Here is a 22,669-nt window from a genome sequence, read left to right as displayed (position 1 = left end):
CCTCGCTCCTAGGGCTGGGGATTTATAGACTGCTGAAAACCAGGTGGGGTCTCAAAGGCCGGGAGGCCGCAGTACAGGGGGACAGTGGGTGTGGGTCCCTGAGGACCCGGTCCAAGAGGCAGGTAGGGCGGGAGTCTGTACGACTTGGGGGCCCGGTGGTGCAAGGGACCCCCCAAGGTTGGAGCAGCCTGGTGGGGGAAGGAGGCGTGAGACCGGCGACAGAGGCCGGGAGAAAGGTGGTGAGGGCATTGCAGAAGTAGGAGAGTAGTAAGCAGGTGGTGGGTACCGGAGTCCAAACAGACAGTACAGTAGGGGCAGAAGGGAAGGATGAGACTGAGGAGGATAAACATAAGAAGAGGCTGCCTTATATGGGATTGGCGATGCCTTTAGGGTCCCAATTGTCAGAAAAAAACAAGACTAGAATTTGAAAGCACAAATATGTCAATGATTTCAAACTACTTCATTGAGATATTCAGGCCAAAGAGGGATCGAAGGAAGAAGAGTGGAAGTTGACCAGGAGACCAAGGGTGCCCATAAACATGGAAAATTGGACTTCTACTTTCTTGATTTACACTAGCATATATTGCGAACTTCATTTGGATAGGGCAATTGCGTTGCTGAGGCATATGGATATTATACGCAAGACACAGATGCATTTTGGGGGCTATGACTGGCTGAGCTTTGACAAGGAATTTAGGGCCAGGGTCAGTCTCCATCTGGATAAGCCATGGGGAGGTGGATTCTGAACTTAGGATGCAGTGGATGTTGTCCACTCAATCCTGTGCTTCAACTCATACAGCCAGTAGCCAGCCTGTGACGTACGGGTCCTTTCAGCCTTGTCCCGCTCCACAGGAAGCAGGATATGTGCAGAGGCCAGCTGGACCCACCACTGGTGCATGCTGGAACTTTAAAAAAGGGGTCTGCTTACTGCAAGTTTAAACATGAATGTTCCATGTGTGAAGGACGCCATCCCATCACGCAATGTTTCACTCTGGCCAGGCTCGTGGAGCAGTGGAAGGCCTCTAGAGGCCAGGGGAAGTCTGGAGCCAAGGGTCCCTACCCTAGTTAGAGTGGAGACCTTGGCTTTCTGTTTACCCTGACAGTGAGACAGCTGTGCGTTTCGATTGGGGTTTCACTAAAGGGTTTCGGGAGGGGTACCAGGGTCCGAGGGGGCGTAGGTAGGCGGACAATTTAAAGTCAGGTCCTCAAGTGGCAATAGCAAAATTAGACAAAGAGGTGGCGGAGGACAGGATCGCGGGTCCATTCTTTGAGTGGCCCTTGGCAGACTTGGTTATTTTCCTATTGGGAGTGGAGCCCAACAAAGAACTGGGAGAGTTCAGAATGATTAACCACCTATCTTGGCCAGAGGGAGGGTCTGTCCGATTTCATTACCGAATACGATACCAGGGTGCTTTACGCCTCTGTAGATGATGCCATCCGCCTGGTACAGAGGTGTGGGAAGGGGGCTGAAATGGCAAAGTGTGATGTCAAGTCCGCTTTTTGTCTGCTGCCCATTCATCCTGCAGAGTTTTCCTTGCTTGGGATGCAATCCCGAGTGCCATCTATGTGGATAACGTGCTGCCAATGGGTTGTGCCATTTCTTGTGCCTTATTTGAGCTATTCAGTGCATTCTTGCAGTGGGTTTTCAGCAGAAGCAGTGGACATTGGGTGTCTCATTACCTTGACGATTTTCTGTTCACTGGCACACAAGGATCAAGGGACTGTGTCAGAGTGTTGCACCATTTTGAGGCTTTAGCACAGGTTTTTGGGGTGCCTTTGGCTCCCTAGAAGATCGAGGGACCAAGTGTTGTGCTGACGTTCCTGGGCATTGAGCTGGACTCGGTGCGGTGGGTGGCTTGTCTGCCGAGGGAAAAAATGGATGAGACCCAGGTTTTTCTGGTACATGTGATTGGGGAACGGAAGATTGAGTTGAGGGCAGTGCAGAAATTGTTGGGCCTCCTGAACTTTGCATGCAGGGTGGTCCGGGCAGGGAGCACTTTTTGCAGGCGTCTCAGCGTGGCCATGTCAGGGACGGTGCTGCCACACCACAGGGTGAGAATCCCCTTGGGAGTACCAGCAGACCTGTGTGTTTGGCAGACATTCTGGAGGAGTTTGACCTTGGATTTTTTTGGAGAAGAATACGGTGTGGCAAGTCCAGATATTTTCGGATGCGCCCATGGCTTTGGTCTTTTCTGGGATGGCAGATGGTGTGATGAGAAGTGGCTGCCACATTGGTTGAGTCAAGGGCGTAGCATTGCGTTTCTGTAGTTTTTTCAACGCTTTTGGTAGCCCTGGCAGTTTGGGGCAATGAGTTGAGTAACAGGACGGTTCTTTTCCATGTGGATAATAGGACTGTGGTGGATCTGGTGAACCAGTAACGAGCAAGAGACTTGAAGGTGTTATGGCAGTTGAAGCGGTTCATGTTGGTGTGTTCACAGTGGAATCATTTTTGCAGTCTGGCACCCGGAGCGGAGACGTCCAAGACAGAATTGTAGGCAGACATCTGTGCCAGGGGTGAGTGAGAGTTGGTTGACTGGTCAAGAAGTCACTGGCAGAATACACCCAGAGAAGTTACATGCTGGCATGATGCAAATTTGGGGACTTTTTGGGCCGTTCTTCGGTGCTAGTGCGTCTTGAGTGACAGGACACTGAGCAGGGAGTTCTGAGTTTTGATCTATCTTGCATTGATAAAGGTTTGTCGGTATTGCGGGCAAGCTGTATTTGGGTTTTGACCCTGCCAAGGATGAGATTCTAGGAAAGGTTTTGAATGGGGGTGGGGGAGAGGGTGGCGTTGCAGGAGGCTCTGACATTCGAGTTGTTGCGGGATTTGTTGGCGGTTCTATCTATGTTACGATCCATTTGGGGTTGCGATTTTTCAACTCTGTATGACCTGGATGTTTTTTGGAGCGTTTTCGGTTTATGAACTGTTGTGGATGGCTCACCAGGGGGGGGGTTTGTCTGGGGAGGGGCGTTTGGATCAGGGGAAGCTGGGTATCTGGCTGAGGCGATCTAAGATGGATCAAGCAGGCAGGGAGAGATGGGTGTGGCTGTGTGAAGGTGTTGGCAGTGAGGTCTGCCCTGTCTGGGAATGGCGCGCTTTCCTTTTGTTGCCTGGTAGATGTTTATCGGGCATCTTTTGTCATGTGGATTATAGCAGGATCACCGCTTTTCAGTTGCTGGCAGGTTTGCGCATGGCTTTGCGCAAACTTGGTAGATACCAGACTTTTTTCGGCACGCATTTCTTCCGGATTGGGGCGCTAACAGCCGCAGCATGTTTGGGATGGTCATGGGGTAAGGTTCGTCAGATTGGTAGGTAGAGGTCGAGGTGTTGCGAGCGATTTGTGTTAAAGTAGCAGGGTCTAACCAGGGGGCAATAGGGGGTCATTTGTCTAAGCTAATTGCCTCTTTTTTCTACTACTGGGTGTGTGAGTGGGCCAGGAACCAAGATGGTTACCTGGCTTGTGGGACATTCCTTGGTATACTGGGCAGCGAAATATGCTGTTTATGGATGTAACCTAGGCTTGAGGAGCAGCCAACACGAGGTGCTTTGGTGGGATAAAGGGGGTGCGTTATTGCCATGGCTGATGAAGTTGGTTCTGCAGAGGGGCTGCCCAGACGGACTTTGCTACAACATATGCAAAGGGATTTTGGAGGTGATCAAGCGAAAATGTTCAGGAACATGTGTTGTTTGGACTGAGTTTGTGCCGCACAGGGTTTGGAGGGGGTGGTGGTGGTGGTGGTGGTGAAACATGCTGCCATTGATACGGCCCAGAGAAAGCTGAACAGGGTGATGAGGGTTTTCTGCCAGGCTCATGACATTAAGGTGATTGCACCTGTGGGCCTTAAAGAAGAAGAACCTGATCTTTTCAGGGATGATGGAGTGCACCTTTCACATTTGTGGAATGCCTATTACATGATGGAATTGCGGGATGTGTTGAGAGCGTTATGGAACGAGTCGATTTGGTCCCGTAGGTTTTATTGCTGAGAGGCGGAAGTTGCACCAGGTTTTTGGTGGGGCAGGCAACCACCAGGGGGCTTTCCTGGGTGGTGGTATTTCGGGGGCTGGTGAGTCGCATACGGTCATATTCACCCCTTGGGGGGGGGGGGGGGGGACGGGTGCACAGGTGACTGGTGGCAGTGCATGGGATGCGATAAGCAAAGGAAGGATCTTCAAGGGAGGATTCTTGGAGGGTTAGTGAAGCAGAGATTGGGTATATGGAAGGAAGTGAGTGAGTGAAAGGGGGACGACTGAAGCAAATGATATGGTCTTACTGGGGAAGTGGAAGCGGGTGAGTTGTGAATGATGCAGGAGAATGGAGCTGTCTGGGTTATGTTAAAAAGCATATTTTGGAGTTTATGTTAATAAAGTTCATTAGTATGCTAGCAACCTTGTCCTAATAAATGTCCTTTTATGCTATTACAAGTGGGGAGTGTGGTTATTGCACGATGCTACATTTTGCACCAGCTGTGAAGATGCAGGATCTGTTCTCCGACTCTAGAGTTCCAGATCACGCATTGGGATTCAAAGCACCTGCACCTGCAAGGACTCACCAGAAATAGATCACAGCACTAATTGGACCCCAGGTTTTCACGTAGGGACTGGAGTTCTTCAGTTGCTGGCCTGAGGACATGAGGGCTGCTGCTGCCGCCTGCGCAGTTGAAGCCCCAGAGAGGCCCATCAGTTCCACTTCCACCAGCTCTCCCAATCCCTTGTGGTATTTTCAGAGGGTGAACCATAGAAGAAAGGACTCTGGAATCAGTGCGCCCTGAGGTGTCTACGCACCCTGGTCTACTGGAACCTGGGGCCTGTCAGATTCACCACACATCGGTGCTCTATTGCACATTGCACTGTTCCTGCTTATGCATCAGTGGGCGATGCTGTAGCATCAAACCAAGACCACAACTGCTCAGAATTGCTTGTCAGCCAGGGACCGCTCAGAATATTTTCCCTCACAATTTCTACGCAAAGCAAAATTATTACCAAGGACAGCATTTCACCCGTGAGGAGATATGAAACATCAAGCAACATTTTCTGTCAGGAGGAAACCCATTTGTCAGTTTTGCTCACCAAAATACTCGCTTTGATTCGGATTCACCGGATCCTTTTTTCCATTTATTCCCATGCAAATTTTAACTTCTCAGCTGCAGCACCCCCTGGAAGCACAATCCAAGTGTACACCGAAGAGCTTACAACTCCTGGGAGGAACACTATGCAGCACTTAGATTGTAAATAGTTGCCCAATTGTTATTATTATGGCTTCTGAAGATACAGGTCTTCTCTCCCTGTGGTAGCGAGGCACTCTGACATCACACACCCTCAAACCTGGATAGTGAAACCTGGAGGGACTGTACTTTATCTTGTCACATTGGCCAAAACTGCGCTCGCGAGGCCGATCACTACCAAGGCCCTTTATTTTGACACAGGATAAAGTCGGGACAAGGGCTCCTATTTAGGAAGCATCTAGCTCAAGCTGGGGCCACGCCAGACAAGACAGCTGAAGTGTGAAGAGGTCACTCTCCATTATTCCTTCTGTCCACAGATACTATCCAAGTGTAGTTTTTCAGAAGAATGACAGCTCACTTAGAGCTTGGGGGCAAATTGCAGTGAATCTCACACCCTACTGGGCTTGCTCATGGTATTATCGGCTACACCCACACCTGACCTGCACCCTTCACAAGATCGAAATGCAAAGGGAGCCAAATGCCATGGTGGGTGGGGTGGCAGTCTCTGCATGTAATTGATACATGAAGTGAGAACCAGTGTTTCAAGGATGAATGGCACAACTTTCAATTAGTGCAGTTACTCAACATTCTAAAGACTGGTGACTCATCCATACAACATTGGCGTCATGTTTCCAAAGTGAAAAAAATGCACTGTAATAGCCTGTGTCCCGTCCCCCTGGGCGAGAGTAGCTTCCGTTGTCCTGGCTTGCACTTACTGCCAAGTCCTTCCTGAGGAATTGCTGCTCCACGCAGCCTGTCAGCTGTATTACAACAGGAGCTATGCGGAAAAGGCATGACAAATGCTAGACTGATGTTAATTTTTATTGATGACTCCTTGAGTTCTGACAATAAAAATAGGTCTGTGCTCCATGGATTTGTTAATTTCACCTATGTGGCCACTTGCCTACGATTAGCAGAAATGGTGCATGTTAGACCTGTCATCCTTAGGATGGTTTTCCCCAAACCTTTTGTCTGCTTACAGCCTCTTTTTGTGGATTCTTTTTGTTGGCCTTAGGACTCTGAGCACTTTAACACTGCTGACCAGTAATAAAGTGCATGTGCTTCTGCCTTAAACATGGTAATATTGGTGTATACACTATTGTCATTTAGTTTACTCATAAGTCCCATGTATAGTGGTATACCATATACTTAGGGATTGTAAACTTAATGCTACTAGTGGGCATGCAGTAGTGATTGTGCCACCCACACAAGTAGCTTTACAAATCCGTCTCCGGTCTGCTCCTACAGGGCCTTTATGTGCAATTTACTGCACATCGACGTGGCATTCAAAATGTTTGCCAAACCGTAAACTCTCCTTTTATTACACACAAGTCACCCCTAAGGTAGGCCCTGGGTAGTCCAAAGGGCAGGGTGCTGTTTAAGTAAAAGATAGGGCATGTGCTTTTAAGTTCTGCATGCCCTGGTAGTGACAAACACCCACATTTGTTTTTTACCACGGAGGCCTACTCCCCTAATAGGTTAATATTGGCGATTCCTTAAACATTTAAGTTGAAATCCCTGATTAGAAAGTAGTTGCTGTATCATGTTTTATATCTCTGGAATGGTAATGACAACTCCTCTTTACTGGTAAAGTTGGATTTGACATTACTATTTTTTAAATGCCACTTTTAGAAAGTGGACATTTCTCTGCTCTTACTGTTCTGTGTCTGCAGCCTGCCCCCAATACACGTCTAGGGTGGGTGACAGCTACACTTTGTGCATTCCCTCTAGACAGCCACAAACACAAGGTTAGGTGTGTCTGAACACATCTGCATTCTGATGGCCAATCCTGGGAAGGAAGAAAGGGAGAGAGGGAGAGAGGAGCGAACACTTGCACCTGAATAGGTAGGGTCCGATCCCCACACAAGGGACTGCTTTCTCCCTACTGATAGTCTGGAGCCAGGGCTGGGAAGAAAGGACATTTGTGCACTTCTAAGGCACTTATTTGAAGTTACCACCACTTCAAAGGCACAACTGGGTCTCTGACCCCTCCAAACCAGACACTACTTGACATGCAAAGAACTCTGCCAGGTGGAAGGGCTGCTGTGCTGCTACAAGGACTGCCACTTAGATGGCTGCTGCAGTGCCGTAGCTGCTTTTCTACTCAGCTGTGCTGCCCTGCTGCCTACTACCCTTTGCCCTGCTGAGGAAAAGGACTGGATTCATCTCACTGGAACCCAGAGTGACTCCAAGGGCATGCTGGTTTGGCTCCTGTTCTGAAGTCTCAAAGGACATCAAAGACTTACAGCAACCCTGCAACAGCACCTGGACTCTGCCATCTGTGAGTCCTAACATGCCAACTGATGCCAACCCAGTCCTGAGCCCTTAGAAGTGAGTTTTCTGCGTTGACACATAAAAATCTCCGATCGGATCCAATGCATCCTCTCTGACTTATCACTACTATGCGCAGTTCAAATACTATGGTCTGCGCAGCTCAACACATCGTAAAGCGGTTCGCCCGACAAAGCTTCACCAACTGTGTGTATCGGAACTGACGCATCGCCTTCATTCAAGGGATCGATGATGACGCATCCCCCCTCTGCTCCTCGCAACGGGTCGTTGACATCGACGCATCCTCCTACCACAGTCCTTTTTCAGCGGGACAAGCCTGGTCCCTGTAGCCAACGCACGCTCCATCGCGGTCTGCCTGAACTTTTGGATTTACCTCAGTCAAGCATGACCAGATGTCCCAAGTTGGCGCTTTATGACTCTAAGCACTATATTTTGAAATGTTCTTTAAAAATTCCTAACTCCAGTTCTACTTATTTGATTTTTGTCTTTTGTTCTTGGTTTATTCATAAAATTACTGTATTTTTCTAAACCTGTATGAGTCTTTTTGTGGTGTTTACAATGTGTCACTGTGTGAGTATGTTGCACAAATAATTTACACATGGTCTCTTTAGAGAAGCCTGACTTCTCTGTGTCAAGCTACCAGAGGATGAGCACAGGCTGTCTTTTAGTGTGTATCTAGCGGACTATAGTGGTGGTCCCTACTTGGACAGCGTGCATACCTCCGCCAACTAGAGACTCCATTTCTAACAGTGCAGAACCAATTCAATTCTAACATTCTGTCCAGAGATTCGGATAACTTTACTAGAGATATAGTATCTTTAGTTCATTTATTTGGCACTCACCTCCACTGGGGCAACTCAAGTCTTCATGTGAGGGGTTTTGAATTCTGATGCGATATTGATTGGTGGAGAAGTAGGCAATTTTTTTAGATTTTTTGTTAAGGCTAGTAGGGCCATAAGCAAGGGGAAAAAGGGACCAAAAGAGAATTGCTAGACATTTTTCTTTGGATCAAGCATGGAACTTCCACCAGATGTTGGTTACGGTTTAGGTCCTAGAAAGAGAGTGACCTCTAATTAGAATTCCTTCTTTCTCTTGGGTTCCAACTGGCAGTGCTTAATCTGTAGTTTATTTCTCACCATTAGATTTTGACCCACAGCAAGAGAGAGAAAGGCAGAAAAGAAAGAAAGCAGGTGGAAGAGAAAGATAGGGATACAGTGACATAGGGAGAAAGGTGGGAGAATAATATTCTACTAGAGTGACAAAGCAACAATAACAGTAGGTGGTGGAAGAATGAGGCATTTGGAGGAATCAAGAGTAGGCAGCCTTGAGATTCAGCAACTGTGAAATTTGGCAGCTTTAGCAGCAAATTTTAGGTACAGGAGTTTTGGGGTTTTTTAACACAAATTAAAGACCACCTTTATGTGGTGTTTTCAGCATAATCTGTCAGGATCATTGTTGCCGAAGATTAGCCCTTTCCTCAAATAATAAAAAAGCATTGGCAAAGCCAATAGGTCTTGCCCATGAGAGCGAACGGCTGTGGCAAGGTTTTGTAGTCATGCTGTACAACAGAGCGGCCGCTTTGCAGTGTGGCTAAAACTAATTTAATAGGAACTATGATGCAGCCAGGTACATTGTGTGTGTTTTCCATTTTTTTTAAGTGCATCATAGTCCTTTTCTTCTTCCTATTATTATATTAGCTATACAGCATGGCTACAAATCATTGTCAAAGTTGGCAATGCCCATGCAGTATAGCATGAACAAAAGGCAAAGGAAGATCCAATAGCTTAAAAGGCGCAAACTATTGGCTTTGCCATTTCTTTTTAAGTCTTGGCACCCCTGTGATTCTGAACAAATCAGTTAAGCTCCTCATGAATGCAAGAGGAAAAAAATGACATTTTGCAAAAAACCCTATCACATATAGAAAGCAATTGCGTCCAAGTCTTAGTGAAATAATATATTTAGAAACAAAACATCTGTTGTCGCAATAAAAGCAAATAATATCTGCGGCCACAATAAATATCCATTTTAAAGTAGAAAATGACTTCTTTGAAGTGTGCGTGGCACAGTAAAGCACAGATACAAATAGAAAGAGGTTCAACAAGGACAACAGGGAAGAAGGAAAATGCACAGTGTGATGAGTGGAAGGACAACAATCAACCTGAAACAATCAATACTTCATCCATGCTCCAGCCCAAAGAAGATAAAGTAAAGGCAGCAGGTGCTGGCAAATAAGAGGGCATCAAATAAGAGTGACAATGAAACCAACGAATGTTAAGCAATGGACGAGATGCAATCCCCCTTGTTTATACAATATATCTTGCAAGCGAGAGCCCGTGCAGCACATGCGATATCGCAGGCAAGACCTAAAAAGAGCAAACATAAATTTGTCAGCATTAGTGGCTCTGCAATATCATGCCAGCAAAGCAACTCAAAACTTTGATAATATCCAAACAAAAAATGTTAAGAGAACTCATTCTTTTTCCATCTGTCTAAAACTGGTGCAGGCTGTACATTCTTGGATATTCCAGTCAACTGTGACCTGCTTGCCTCTGACAAAATTGTCGTCATTATCGATTTGAATGGATTTAGCCACATACCCGAGTACAGGTAAGGCTCCTCCGTTGGGGCGTGGCCTCACTGCTTTCTCGCAGTGCGAAAAGCAGAAACATAAAATGGTAAAAAGACCATTTTATGTTTCTGCCTCTCGCGCTGCGAGAAAGCAGAAGTGCCTGGTTGAGGGTGGGCGGGCGGTCTTGCTCGAGGGCAGAGGGGGAGTGGCTTGCACCACTCTGAGTGCCCTGACTGTTTGGCCCTGGGGCCGATCAAAGCAGTCATGCACACTCTACATTTTCTCTATGTAGAACGCAGAGGGCTGAGCAGAGAAATTAGGGATCTGACGCGTTCAGTGCTGTACATTGATGTGAGCTGTGCAGGTGGTAGATGGCTTTGCAGAGTGGCAAGTTGTGCTGCAGTTGGGGGGCTTCACGGAGTTGTGAAGAGTGTGGGGGTTGTGCTACAGGTGGGGGCTTCTCTGAGCTGTGAAAAGGGTGGTGGGTTGTGCTGCAGGTAGAGGGCATCGCTGAGCTGTGAAGAGTGTGGCAGTGGGCAGAGAGTGACTAGGCGAAGCTGGGGTGGGTGAGTGGATCGGAGGTATGTGCAGAGAGTGGCAGCTGTGCAGAGATGGAGGCTGTTCTGGGAGCGTGTTACTATGCAGAGTGGGGCGATGGTAGTGCTGGGCAGGGAGCGCACAGGCACTGGGAAACTGCGCAGTCAGAGAATGATTGTAAGCGTCAGGCTGACCTGAGAGTGGACGCGTGTACTGCTGGTGCCCTGTGTGTGAGTGGCTGTGCTGTGGGTGGGCGCAGGGGGCATACCCTGCAAAGCTTGTCTGAGAGAGTCGAGTAGAGATGTGCACACAGCATGGCTCTGTAGAAAGGGGGGCACTGTGCGAGATGGTAGAGAGTGTAAAGAGAGAGAGAAAGCTCCCGGGGGCGGAGGGCTGTACACAGTTCTTGCCCGGCCGAGAAGGAGCCGCGCGGAGAAAGGGAATCTGTGCAGTGAGTTTAGCGCTGCGTGAACGAGGGTGACTATGACTGTACATAGTGGGGCCAGTTCTAAATCTCAGGAGGCTGCAGACAGCACAGAGTTCTGCTAGTGTGGGCTGTGCTGATCCATGAATGGCTATGCAGGCAGTGCAGCACTGCCTGTGTAGAGAGTGGGGGTACGTCCTGTGCGGGGTTGTCGGTATAGTGAATGCTGCCTTTGCACACAGAGGCGCAGTTTGAAGGTTTCACTTCCAGGAGCTCCGGGGTCAGTCGTCACTCGAAGAACATTGCAAAGACGACAAACCACCAAAGATTCACCTCCACCACTGGGACCACAGCACAGACACCTGCATCCATTCAGTCTTCAAGGAGGGAGCAATGACAAGCAGCTCTATAGACCCCACAGCCTGCAGATCACATGAGATGTGCACTCCCCAGCAGCTGTGCAGAAACCAGCAGCCTTACAGCACCCACCAGCCGTGAAGACCGCACAGGCGCGCAGATCACAGGAGCCGATGTAAAAAGCCAGCATGCATAACGAGCCCAGCAGCCGTGCAGACCCAAGGAGCCGTTTAGAAATCAGCAGCCATACAGAGCCCCACAGACCCTGGGAAACCAGTTGCGCAAGTCCCAGCAGTCCTGCATACCTTGGCATCCGTGCAGACCCGAGCAGTCGTACAGAGAGCTGCAGCTGAGTAGCTATTGAATTAAAACTTTCACTAGACAAGCCTTCGATCTCTCTCAAAAAAAGAACATTAATCACCAAAGTTATCTTCACATTTTTATTGTTGCCTGAAAATTGATGGAGACCAGGAATGCAGCAGCAGGTACTTTTCAAACCCTAATGCACTTGCAAACACGACGCCCCCACCCTAAGTCAGCGCCCTTTGTTTGCTTTGTGCATTAAGATGCAAGATTCATATATATGTTTTTTAAACATTTGGTCTCATTACTATATGAATGTAAATAACAATAAAGCATACATGCAAACTGTGACTACATGCCTGCTTTTCTCAATATTTCACTTCGAAAGTATGCGATTGTATTTGTTTAACGGGCGGTGATTTGTATAGGGTCACTGGAAAGTGCACAAGGTTGTCCCTGTCCCCCCCAGAATTTTAGTGTCTCCTACGCCCCTGGCTGCAGCTGAGTAGACCCAGCAGCTGTGCAGTCCACAGACGCCACGCTACCACCTACAGTGGTACAGACTCTGTAGTCGGGCTGAACCCGGCATCAGCGCAGACCCGGGAGCCGTGCAGACTCCGGCATGTGGGCAACCAGGGATAATTGCAGACACCTGCAGCTGAGCAAACCCAGCAGCTGTGCAGACCCGGGAGCAGTGCAGGCACTTGCAGCCCAGCAGATGCCAATAACTGTGCAACCCTCTAGGCTAGGGCATGCAGACAAACTTAACTAAGCACACCCCAGCAGCTAAGGTGACGAGAGCAGCCGCACCAACCACCACAGCTGTGCAGGCCCAGGAGCCGTGCAGAACTCAGTGTCTGTGGCGACCAGGAGCCCGTAGACCCAGGAATTGTGCAGCCAACCAGCCGGATACCCAGGTGAACTCCTCTTGTTCCTTTCATGTCATAACTTCTCCCGGGACCGAGTGGCGTAAAGCGCTGTGCACAACTTAAAAGTGGTGCAGGTTAGGACGGAGCATGCATTAGTGAACCGGAGAGCACAGAGTTGGCCCTGGAGATCGTGTGGGGGGACAGTAATTAAAAAAAAAAAAACTTACTTTCCTCCGGATCAGCGCCACCGCTGCCTCAGTTCCTGCCTCCTGCTGCTCCTGGCAGCGTTTTGCCTAGGCAGCCTCCCTTCCCTAAGCCAATCACAACGCTGCAATGGCAGCGTTGTGATTGGTAAGGCGCAGGAGTAGCTCTCTACTCTTCTCACTTCTTAGTTCTAGTGAAAATTGGCAGTAATGATAGCAAGTTGTGCTGCGGAGGACACGAGTGCCATTAGCGAGGGAGTGTCTTTGGCATCCATGAACTGTGGAGACGATTTTTGCAGCATTGTCTGGCTACTCCCAGAGATGTGTTCGCCAAGCCACCTCTTTCTCAAATTTGCTTGAAAATGCACCATTTGCTCACTCTTTTTTCAAACTTTTCTCTGGGGAAACGAATACGTGGTGGCTGTTAATTCAAGCAATTATTACAGTGATGTGGCTCTTTGGCAAAGATAAAACGATAAACAATTCATAGCGTTATATCAGTTAAGGACAGTAAGGGAATCACAGAGCTATTGTTCAGGTCTTGAACTTGAGCGTGACATGCTTGCAAGTATCTGGTCGGTAGAGCACAACAGGATGTTTGTTCGGTGACCAGATCTGTGACCTATATTCAGTGCTTAATTTGTGAAATATTACATGCCAGGGCTCTGACCAGAAGGCAACTGCAGCTTGCACCACCCATCGCCCTTATCATTGCTACCAAAACAACTACTAACCGTCTCTCTGGCATGTAAATGCGACAGTTCATATTTTTCTCCCCAAAGCTAAAGGAATGGCTGGGGAGGCAGGTGTTGGACCCGGCCTCATGGAGTGGTCCTGACTTCCCGGGGGTTGGGCCCATTCCCCGCCCTAGCCCCCACGAGCTACCCGTTCGGGCCGCACGAGGTCACCTACACCTCGGGGCTCCACCATTTTGTCGCCTGCCACGTGACCCTGCACACCAGTCCTCATGACTCCGCTCAACCCGGCCTCGGCCCCAGCAAGGCCCAGACATTGAGGCACCAAGAACTGGCCAGGGGGTATCACGTGAACACCTCATCGCCCTGGCGGAGGGCGGTATCGATGGGACCCCCAACCATCCCCACACACCGAGGTGCGATCGGCCTCCATCTCTCCTGGGCCGGGCGCCTCTCCTGCTGGGCGTCTGGCCGCTCCCAACCCGGCCTCTCCGCCCCCCGGGCGCAAGGGTCCGGACATCAAAGGGCCCCAGACCTATATCTGGGGCGACCCCACCACAGACCGGCAGTTGTATCCCGGAGTCAAGAGCCCTGCTGATTGAATCGCGGCCGACCCTACGGAGAAGAACTCTTGCTTGAAACCACCACGAGCCCTGCAGACTGCGTCGCGGCTCCTTCTTGCTGAAACCTTGAAGCCCCCCCCCGGAACATCGGGGCCCTGCTGACGCTGTCGCGGCCCAACCTCGCTGAAACCTCCCTCGGAGCCCTGCTGACGACGTCGCGGCTCGAGCTGAGCAGAAACCATCTTGAGAGTCCCGCTGACCTGGTCGCGGCTCCCCACGAACTGAACGCCAGAGCCCTGCTGACGCCGTCGCGGCTCGACCCCTCCGAGACCCGGAGGTCCTCCAGCTTGAGGATAAGAACTGGGCCCCAGGTACCCTCGTACCAAGCTCCTACCAAAGACTGTCTCGCTACCCCTTCCCTCCTAAAAGAGACACAGACTTTTGCGGATCCCTTGATCCTCCTTTTGTGTAAATATTGAACCCGTAACCTTTTAAGTGCTGATAAAGAATTGCTCATCTTGAGACAACCTCCTTGAGTCCGGTGTGGTGGTGTTACTGTGCTAGTACATAATAGGAGAAGGCTCTCCCAGGAGGCTTCTCTGCAGCGCTCGGCTACTTCGTACAGTGTGGGGGCCCCCCCTGAGTGGTCTCGCCGACTCCTCGGGGTCCGCCTTCCAACATTTGGTGGCCAGCGACGGGATCCGAGCCGAACGCAGTACGTACCAGCCAGTAACCCACTAGCTACCCATCCAGACAAACAGAAGTCATGAGCAACCAAGAAAACAACGCGACCACGGAGTTCCAGCCCGAACGGTTGGAGGAATACACGCACAAAGAATTGAAACAGTTCTGCAAGGACAAGGGCATTGCAACCACCGGCCTAGGTACCAAAGAGGAGATGCAGAAAGCCTTGAGGACCTGGCTGGAGGCCGAGGCAGGCCCCTGCCAGGAAGAAGGTCCCCTGCCCCTGACTGTGGCCACATCCACCGCACCGACTCCGGCAACCGGAAGAAGAAATAGCCTAGAAACCGGCCTCTCCGAAGAGGAGATACGAGAGCGGGAGAAGGTCCGGAACCACGAACTAGAGCTCGCACGACTGCGGCTGGACGGCGAACTCCAGCTGGCGGAAAAGAAACTGGCCCTAGAGCAGCTACGGCTACAAGAGGAGATAGAAGAGAAGAGACGGCACCGAGAGTTGGAGGAAAAAAGACTGACCCTTGAGCACGAGCGAAGTCTCAAAGAGCTCGAGATCAAGGCAAAGAAAGGGGGGACCGACACCCCCAGTAATAGAGACACCCTACCGCCTGCCGAGGCCAAGGTACATATCCCGAAAGATGTTGTCAAGGAGTACTATAAGAATGACGACATCCAACAATGGTTCAAGGCATACGAGGTGGCCATGACCTCCCATCGGGTGCCCCGAAAGGACTGGGGCGCCGGCCTGTGGGGTCGGTTCCTTAGTGAAGGTCGAGACACACTGCTCCAGCTGCCAGAGGAGGTGATGACCTCCTACGACCACATGAAGGAGGCCCTGCTCACCCGCTACGGGCTAACCGCGGAAATGTACCGCCAGCGGTTCAGAGACTGCAAGAAGATCCCGGGTACTACCTGGGTGGAATATGTGGACTTTTTCAGCCGGGCCCTAGAAGGATGGATCAAGGGTAGCAAAGTCACCACCTACGGGCAGCTGGTCGACCTCATTGTTTGGGAACATCTCTCCAACAATTGCTTCGTGGAGCTAAGGCAACACCTCCTCGACAGCAAGCTGACCGACCCACGAAAACTCGCCGTCGAGGCCGATCGATGGGTCAACACCTGAGTCCCCCGGAACTCGATGGGGGAGTACCAGAGGAACCCCACCGGACCTCCCCGCCAACGCGGTGGAGGGGGAGGGCCGAACAGGAACCGGGACCCCCCCGCCGGGGCCCCCAGGAGCCCACCTCGAGGGCCGCCACAGCAACACCTCTCCCCGAGCCTAGCCCGAAGAGGGGCGACCCCAGCCAGAACCGGACCATGGCCCCCAGTAACATGCTACGGCTGCCAACAAACCGGACACTATGCCAGCGATCCGGTCTGCCCCCTGAACCGAAGAAGCGGGGCCGGCGGGCCCCCGCCCCGACAGCTGGCGGCCGCCGCCCTGGGGGAAGGAGAAGAAGAAGAAGAAACCCTCGACCGAGGAACCACCGAATGGGAGCAGGCGGCCATGTCCCTGGTCTGCCCAAACAACACCCAGAAGTACCGGCAGCAGGTCACCGTCAATGGACAACGGGCCGAAGCCCTTCGTGACACCGGCGCCAGTGTCACCGCTGTCCGCTGCCACCTGGTGACCCCCGAACAGATCCTACCCAATGTGCTGTGCCCCGTCCGGACGGCCGACAACAGCGAAAGCCTGTGCCAGATGGCCCTGGTCCCCTTCGAGTGGGGGGGGGTGACAGGACTACTAAAAGTGACTGTCCGCGACGACGCACCAGTAGACTGCCTCCTGGGGAACGACCTGGAGAGTTCCCCCTGGGCTCAAGTGGAGCGACGAGAGCACCTCCGAATGCTGGGACTATCCGAATGGGCCTGCGCCATCACCCGGTCCATGACCGCCCAGGCCCCCCGCTCGTCCCTGGCCCCCGGTGCCGCCCAGCCCGAGGGGCTTGCACCACCCCCCGCCTGCAGCGAGAGGGAGGCGGACACCGACACTGGACCTACTGAACCCTCCCCCGAAGAGATTGCTTCCCTAGGCGCCCTACCAGAACTTGCACAATGGCGCCACGAAGGGGGCCCCACCCGAGAGCAGTTCCAGCACGAACAGCAGTCCTGTCCCTCTCTCGAAGGGGTCCGACAACAAGCGTCCGCACAAGCCAACGGGGACCAGACCGGCACCCACTGGGTCTACTGGGCCGAGGGCCTATTGTACAGTGAACAGAAAGTGGCAGAACTCGGGGCCAGCCGCGTGTTGGTGGTCCCCCTCCGCTTCCGGGAGTTCCTTCTCAACCTGGCACATGACGTGCCCCTCGCCGGACACCTAGGGCAAGACAAAACTTACAGCCGTCTGGTGACCCACTTCTACTGGCCCCGGATGCGGAGAGACGTGGACCACCACTGCCGGTCCTGCCAGACCTGCCAAGCCAGCGGGAAGACGGGGGGTCGGGTCAAGGCCCCCCTCCAGCCCTTTCCAGCCGTCAGCACCCCGTTCGAACGGGTCGGGATCGACATCGTGGGGCCCCTGGACCCCCGGACCGCCCTGGGCCACCGCTTCATCCTGGTCCTCGTGGACCACGCCACCAGGTACCCGGAGGCGGTCCCGCTAAGAACTGTAACGGCCCCCGTGGTGGGCCGGGCCTTAATGGGGATCTTCTCCCGAGTGGGATTTCCCCGCGAAGTGGTGAGCGACCGGGGCACAAACTTCATCTCCAAGTACATGCGGTCCCTGTGGCAGCAGTGCGGGGTCACGTACAAATTCACAACCCCCTATCACCCTCAGGGGAACGGGCTGGTCGAGCGCTTTAACAGAACCCTGAAGGGGATGATTCAGGGCTTGGAAGAGCCCCTCCGGCGGAGATGGGATGTCCTACTACCATGCCTCCTGTTCGCCTATCGGGAGGTCCCGCAGAAGTCCCTGGGGTTCAGCCCGTTTGAACTAATGTACGGACATCCGGTCCGCGGACCGCTCAGCCTGGTCAAGGAGGGCTGGGAGACGAAGCTCCAAGGCGCCCCTCCTGACGTCTACCGATACCTCCTGACCCTACGAAACCAGACCCGCAAGTTCCGAGCCATGGCCGAAGCCAACCTCGAGGCCAGCCAGGAGGACATGAAGCGGTGGTACGATCGGAACACCTCTACCATCGAGTTCGAGCCAGGCCAGCAAGTCTGGGTCATGGCCCCTGTTGAGCCCTGCGCCCTCCAGGACAAGTGGACCGGGCCCTTCAAGGTGGTGGAGAAGAAAAGCCCCGTCACCTACCTAGTCGACCTGGAGTCCCCCCGGAACCCCCTCCGGGTTCTACATGCTAACAGGCTCAAACCCCACTTTGCCCGGACCGAACTGAGCCTGCTGCTGGCGACCGACGAGGGGGGCGAGGACGACTCCGAGCCCCTACCCGACCTCTTACAGAACGACGTCCACGACGGATCCATCAAAGGTGTCCAACTCGCCTCCTCCCTGACCCCGGAACAGCGTATCGACTGTCAACAACTGCTGCAGGACTACGCAGCCCTCTTCTCCCTCACCCCGGGGGTGACCCACTGGTGCGTCCACGACGTCGACACCGGGGACAGCCCCCCCCGTGCAACACCGAGCCTACAGGGTACCCGACCGAGTACGGGCATGCATCCAGGCCAAAGTAGCGAAGATGTTGGCCCTGGGGGTCATCGAGCCCTCCGACAGCCCGTGGGCCAGCCCTGTCGTCCTGGTACCAAAGGCCGCAGCCCCCGGCCATCCCCCAGAGTTACGATTTTGTGTAGACTACCGAGCCCTGAATGCTGTGACCAAGACGGACGCCCATCCTATACCCCGGGCCGACGAACTCATCGACCGCTTGGGGTCCGCCCGCTACCTGAGCACGCTGGACCTCACCGCCGGGTACTGGCAGATCCAGCTCACCCCCGGCGCCCGAGAAAGATCCGCCTTTTCTACCCCTGATGGGCATTACCACTTTCGGGTGATGCCCTTCGGCATGAAGAACGCCCCGGCCACTTTTCAGAGACTTGTAAACAAGGTTCTGGCCGGGCTCGAGGCCTTCAGCGCGGCCTATTTGGATGACATTGCCGTGTACAGCAACCACTGGGCTGAGCACCTAATTCACCTCAAAGCCACCCTGGCCGCCCTCCAAAGGGCCGGGCTCACGATCAAGGCCAGCAAATGCCAGATCGGCCAAGGATCGGTGACATACCTGGGCCATCAGGTGGGAAGCGGTCAGGTGGCCCCTCTCCAGCAAAAAATCGATGCCATCCAGGCATGGGAACCCCCCACTACCCAGACCGCTGTGCGGGCCTTCCTGGGCCTCACTGGATACTACCGGCGGTTCATCCGGGACTATGGGAGCATTGTTGGGCCTCTCACAGAGTTCACCTCTAAGAAACAGCCCAAGAAGGTGCACTGGACTCCCCGCTGCCAATCAGCTTTCGAGACTCTCAAGGCAGCGATGTGCACTGCCCCTGTGCTCCAGGCCCCTGACTACAGTAAGGAGTTCATCGTGCAAACAGACTCCTCCGAATATGGGATCGGGGCCGTCCTGTCTCAGGTTGATGAGAAGGGACTCGACCGCCCAGTGGCCTTCATCAGCCGACGGCTGCTGCCCCGAGAGCAACGATGGAGCACCATCGAGCGCGAGGCCTTCGCCGTAGTGTGGGCCCTTAAGAAGCTCCGGCCCTATCTCTTCGGTACCCACTTTCGGGTCCAGACCGACCACCGGCCCTTGCGGTGGTTAATGCAAATGAGAGGCGAGAATCCCAAGCTGCTGCGGTGGTCCATTGCCCTGCAAGGGATGGACTTTTCGGTTGAGCACCGACCCGGCAATGACCACGCCAACGCGGGCGGCCTGTCCCGCTTCTTCCGCCTTGACGAGGAGAATCCCCAAGAAGATGGGTGACTCTCCCTGCCTTCGGCTGGGGGGGGGGACGCCTGTTGGACCCGGCCTCGTGGCGTGGTCCTGACTTCCCGGGGGTTGGGCCCGTTCCCCGCCCTAGCCCCCACGAGCTACCCGTTCGGGCCGCACGAGGTCACCTACACCTCGGGGCTCCACCATTTTGTCGCCTGCCACGTGACCCTGCACACTCATGACTCATGACTCCGCTCAACCCGGCCTCGGCCCCAGCAAGGCCCAGACATTGAGGCACCAAGAACTGGCCAGGGGGTATCACGTGAACACCTCATCGCCCTGGCGGAGGGCGGTATCGATGGGACCCCCAACCATCCCCACACACCGAGGTGCGATCGGCCTCCATCTCTCCTGGGCCGGGCGCCTCTCCTGCTGGGCGTCTGGCCGCTCCCAACCCGGCCTCTCCGCCCCCCGGGCGCAAGGGTCCGGACATCAAAGGGCCCCAGACCTATATCTGGGGCGACCCCGCCACAGACCGGCAGTTGTATCCCGGAGTCGAGAGCCCTGCTGATTGAATCGCGGCCGACCCTACGGAGAAGAACTCTTGCTTGAAACGACCACGAGCCCTGCAGACTGCGTCGCGGCTCCTTCTTGCTGAAACCTTGAAGCCCCCCCCGGAACATCGGGGCCCTGCTGACGCTGTCGTGGCCCAACCTCGCTGAAACCTCCCTCGGAGCCCTGCTGACGACGTCGCGACTCGAGCTGAGCAGAAACCATCTTGAGAGTCCCGCTGACCTGGTCGCGGCTCCCCACGAACTGAACGCCAGAGCCCTGCTGACGCCGTCGCGGCTCGACCCCTCCGAGACCCAGAGGTCCTCCAGCTTGAGGATAAGAACTGGGCCCCAGGTACCCTCGTACCAAGCTCCTGCCAAAGACTGTCCCGCTACCCCTTCCCTCCTAAAAGAGACACTGAGACTTTTGCGGATCCCTTGATCCTCCTTTTGTGTAAATATTGAACCCGTAACCTTTTAAGTGCTGATAAAGAATTGCTCATATTGAGACAACCTCCTTGAGTCCGGTGTGGTGGTGTTACTGTGCTAGTACATAATAGGAGAAGGCTCTCCCAGGAGGCTTCTCTGCAGCGCTCGGCTACTTCGTACAGTGTGGGGGCCCCCCCTGAGTGGTCTCGCCGACTCCTCTGGGTCCGCCTTCCAACAGCAGGTATTAGCAATTTTAATGTATATTGTATTCCTAAACCACTGTTGTTCTACTCATCTCTAAATTAGATGGGCAGCGCCACCATGTGGTAGACTGTTCTAAGTATGGTGTTGACAATTAGGTGCCAGTGCCAGCGCCGGAAAACAATTAAGTGCCGGTGCTGAGCACCGGAAAGCACCGGCTCAAATAAATCAATGGCTATATTGATCATAAGTGGCATGGTCAAGCCCCCCTCCCCTTTCACATCTTCAGCGGGGGTGATGTTGACACAATTTGTGATAATTATTTATGAGCCTGTTCTGTCTACAGCTACGCAAACGGTTTTAAAAAATTAAGAAAGGGAAAACCATAAGGGATGTGAAGCTAGTCATAGTAAAAGGGGCCCAAACGGTGAGGAGATGAGGAAGAAAGATTATGCAGGGTCCGGTTTCAATTGGTGTAGCAGGTGCAGTGGCACCGGGACCCACAGGCTCACTTAACTCTGTTAATTGCTATATTTCATAATTCAAATAGCAACCGGTGGCCAATTTCCTTTATTGCACTAGAGCCCGCAATACACTGGCTACTGAGAGCGAGAGAGAGAGGGCTGGAAGGAAGAGTGAAATGAAAAACATATGAAAAGTATAAAGAAACTATGACAAGAATGAAGGGCTAAAAGGATGAAAAGATGAATGCAAGAGTGAAAGGATTGATGGATGAAATGTAAAGCTTCACTGCATGGGTGGGTGGAAGAAAGAATGGCTGGAACGATAAGAGGCTGGATTAATGTGTGGTTGAATGGATATTTGGCTGAATGGGTGAATTGATAAAAGGAGAGTGAAATGATGTACGGATGAAAAAGAAGGGATTATGGAGGAAAAAGGACGGATGAATGGCTGGAAGTATGAGTGGAAGGTTAGAATGACGGATGAAAGAGTAATGTGATTTAAGGGTTGACAGACATAATGCTGAAGGAAGGAAGAATGGATGGAAGCCTGAAGAGATAGATGGACGGAAGGTGGGATGAAGGGACCTCATGTAGAGTAGGTAGGGCTTTCTCGCTTCGCTCACCAGATAGTATTCAAGGTATGGATCAAAGTGGGGGTATTTTAATGTTCAACTAAAATTGAGTACTGGTGAGCAGGAAGCAGGAAAGTAAAGTGAATGTGAGGTTGGATGCACAGGGAGAGAAAGGGTTAATAGTATTAAAGACAAAGAGGAAGCAATGACGAGGTCATATATATTTCTGAAAAGGAAAGTGAAGCGTGTTTAAAGATTAAAAAGTACATAGAAGATGGATGACCAGAAAAAAAAAAAAAAGAAATTGAGTGCTGATGTACTATCCTTCCACAAATGTTCCAGAAACATCAGTAACAGAGAATGGCATATGGATGCAACATGAAAAGTAGTTTCTCCAATTGGGTTTTAGAGAAGGATAATTCAAATATAAATTAAATTGTAGCATTTCAGGAACCAAGAGGAGGTTTTGTTTTGGCTTACATGTAACATGACGGAAATGGGGGTCCAACTGAAGGAATTAAAGGGAGAGCTAAGAAGTATCAAGAAAGAATAAATGAGAACAGAAAGCAAAAGAAAACAGCGTACGATGGTGAATATCAGTATAGGTCAAAGAGTCTACATTAAAAGACCAGCAGTTTCTTGTAAAGGTCAAATGAATTGGCCAGATCCATTGAAGATGATTGATGTGTTTTCTAATGCTGTAAGAATGGAGCGTGGAGGGCATGGAATTTGAGTAGAGTTTCAATAACTGGAAGGGTAACTGAGAAGTGCATGATATCAGCAATGCATTCATGGATCTAAAAGAACAGGATGCAGCTGAAGAAAAGTAAAGGTAGGAGTAATGGTTTGGCAGACATAAGGAGAGGAAGGATGGCAGGATGTAGAGTAGTGA

At 52.1% G+C, this 22,669-nt stretch overlaps 1 protein-coding gene across 4 annotated transcripts in view; it reads right to left on the bottom strand.

Moving 5' to 3' along the window:
- Positions 1-22,669, bottom strand: part of TNFAIP8 (TNF alpha induced protein 8) — a 507,922-nt gene that overhangs the window by 130,875 nt on the left and 354,378 nt on the right. Inside the window, exon 1 of one of the 4 annotated variants that reach the window (XM_085632658.1) lies at positions 12,802-12,854. The exons of the other annotated variants lie outside the window; for them this stretch is intronic. Coding sequence (XP_085488784.1) covers position 12,802 — 1 coding nt within the window. The 5' untranslated portion in view covers positions 12,803-12,854. Of the gene's footprint in view, positions 1-12,801; positions 12,855-22,669 lie in introns of those variants that run through there. 4 annotated transcript variants of the gene reach the window in all.

The sequence above is a fragment of the Triturus cristatus genome, chromosome 2_1 (genome assembly GCF_964204655.1).
Source record: "Triturus cristatus chromosome 2_1, aTriCri1.1, whole genome shotgun sequence".
NCBI lineage: Eukaryota > Metazoa > Chordata > Amphibia > Caudata > Salamandridae > Triturus > Triturus cristatus.
The sequence above is the reverse complement of the archived record's forward strand: the minus strand, read 5'-3'. Positions and strand labels throughout refer to the sequence as shown.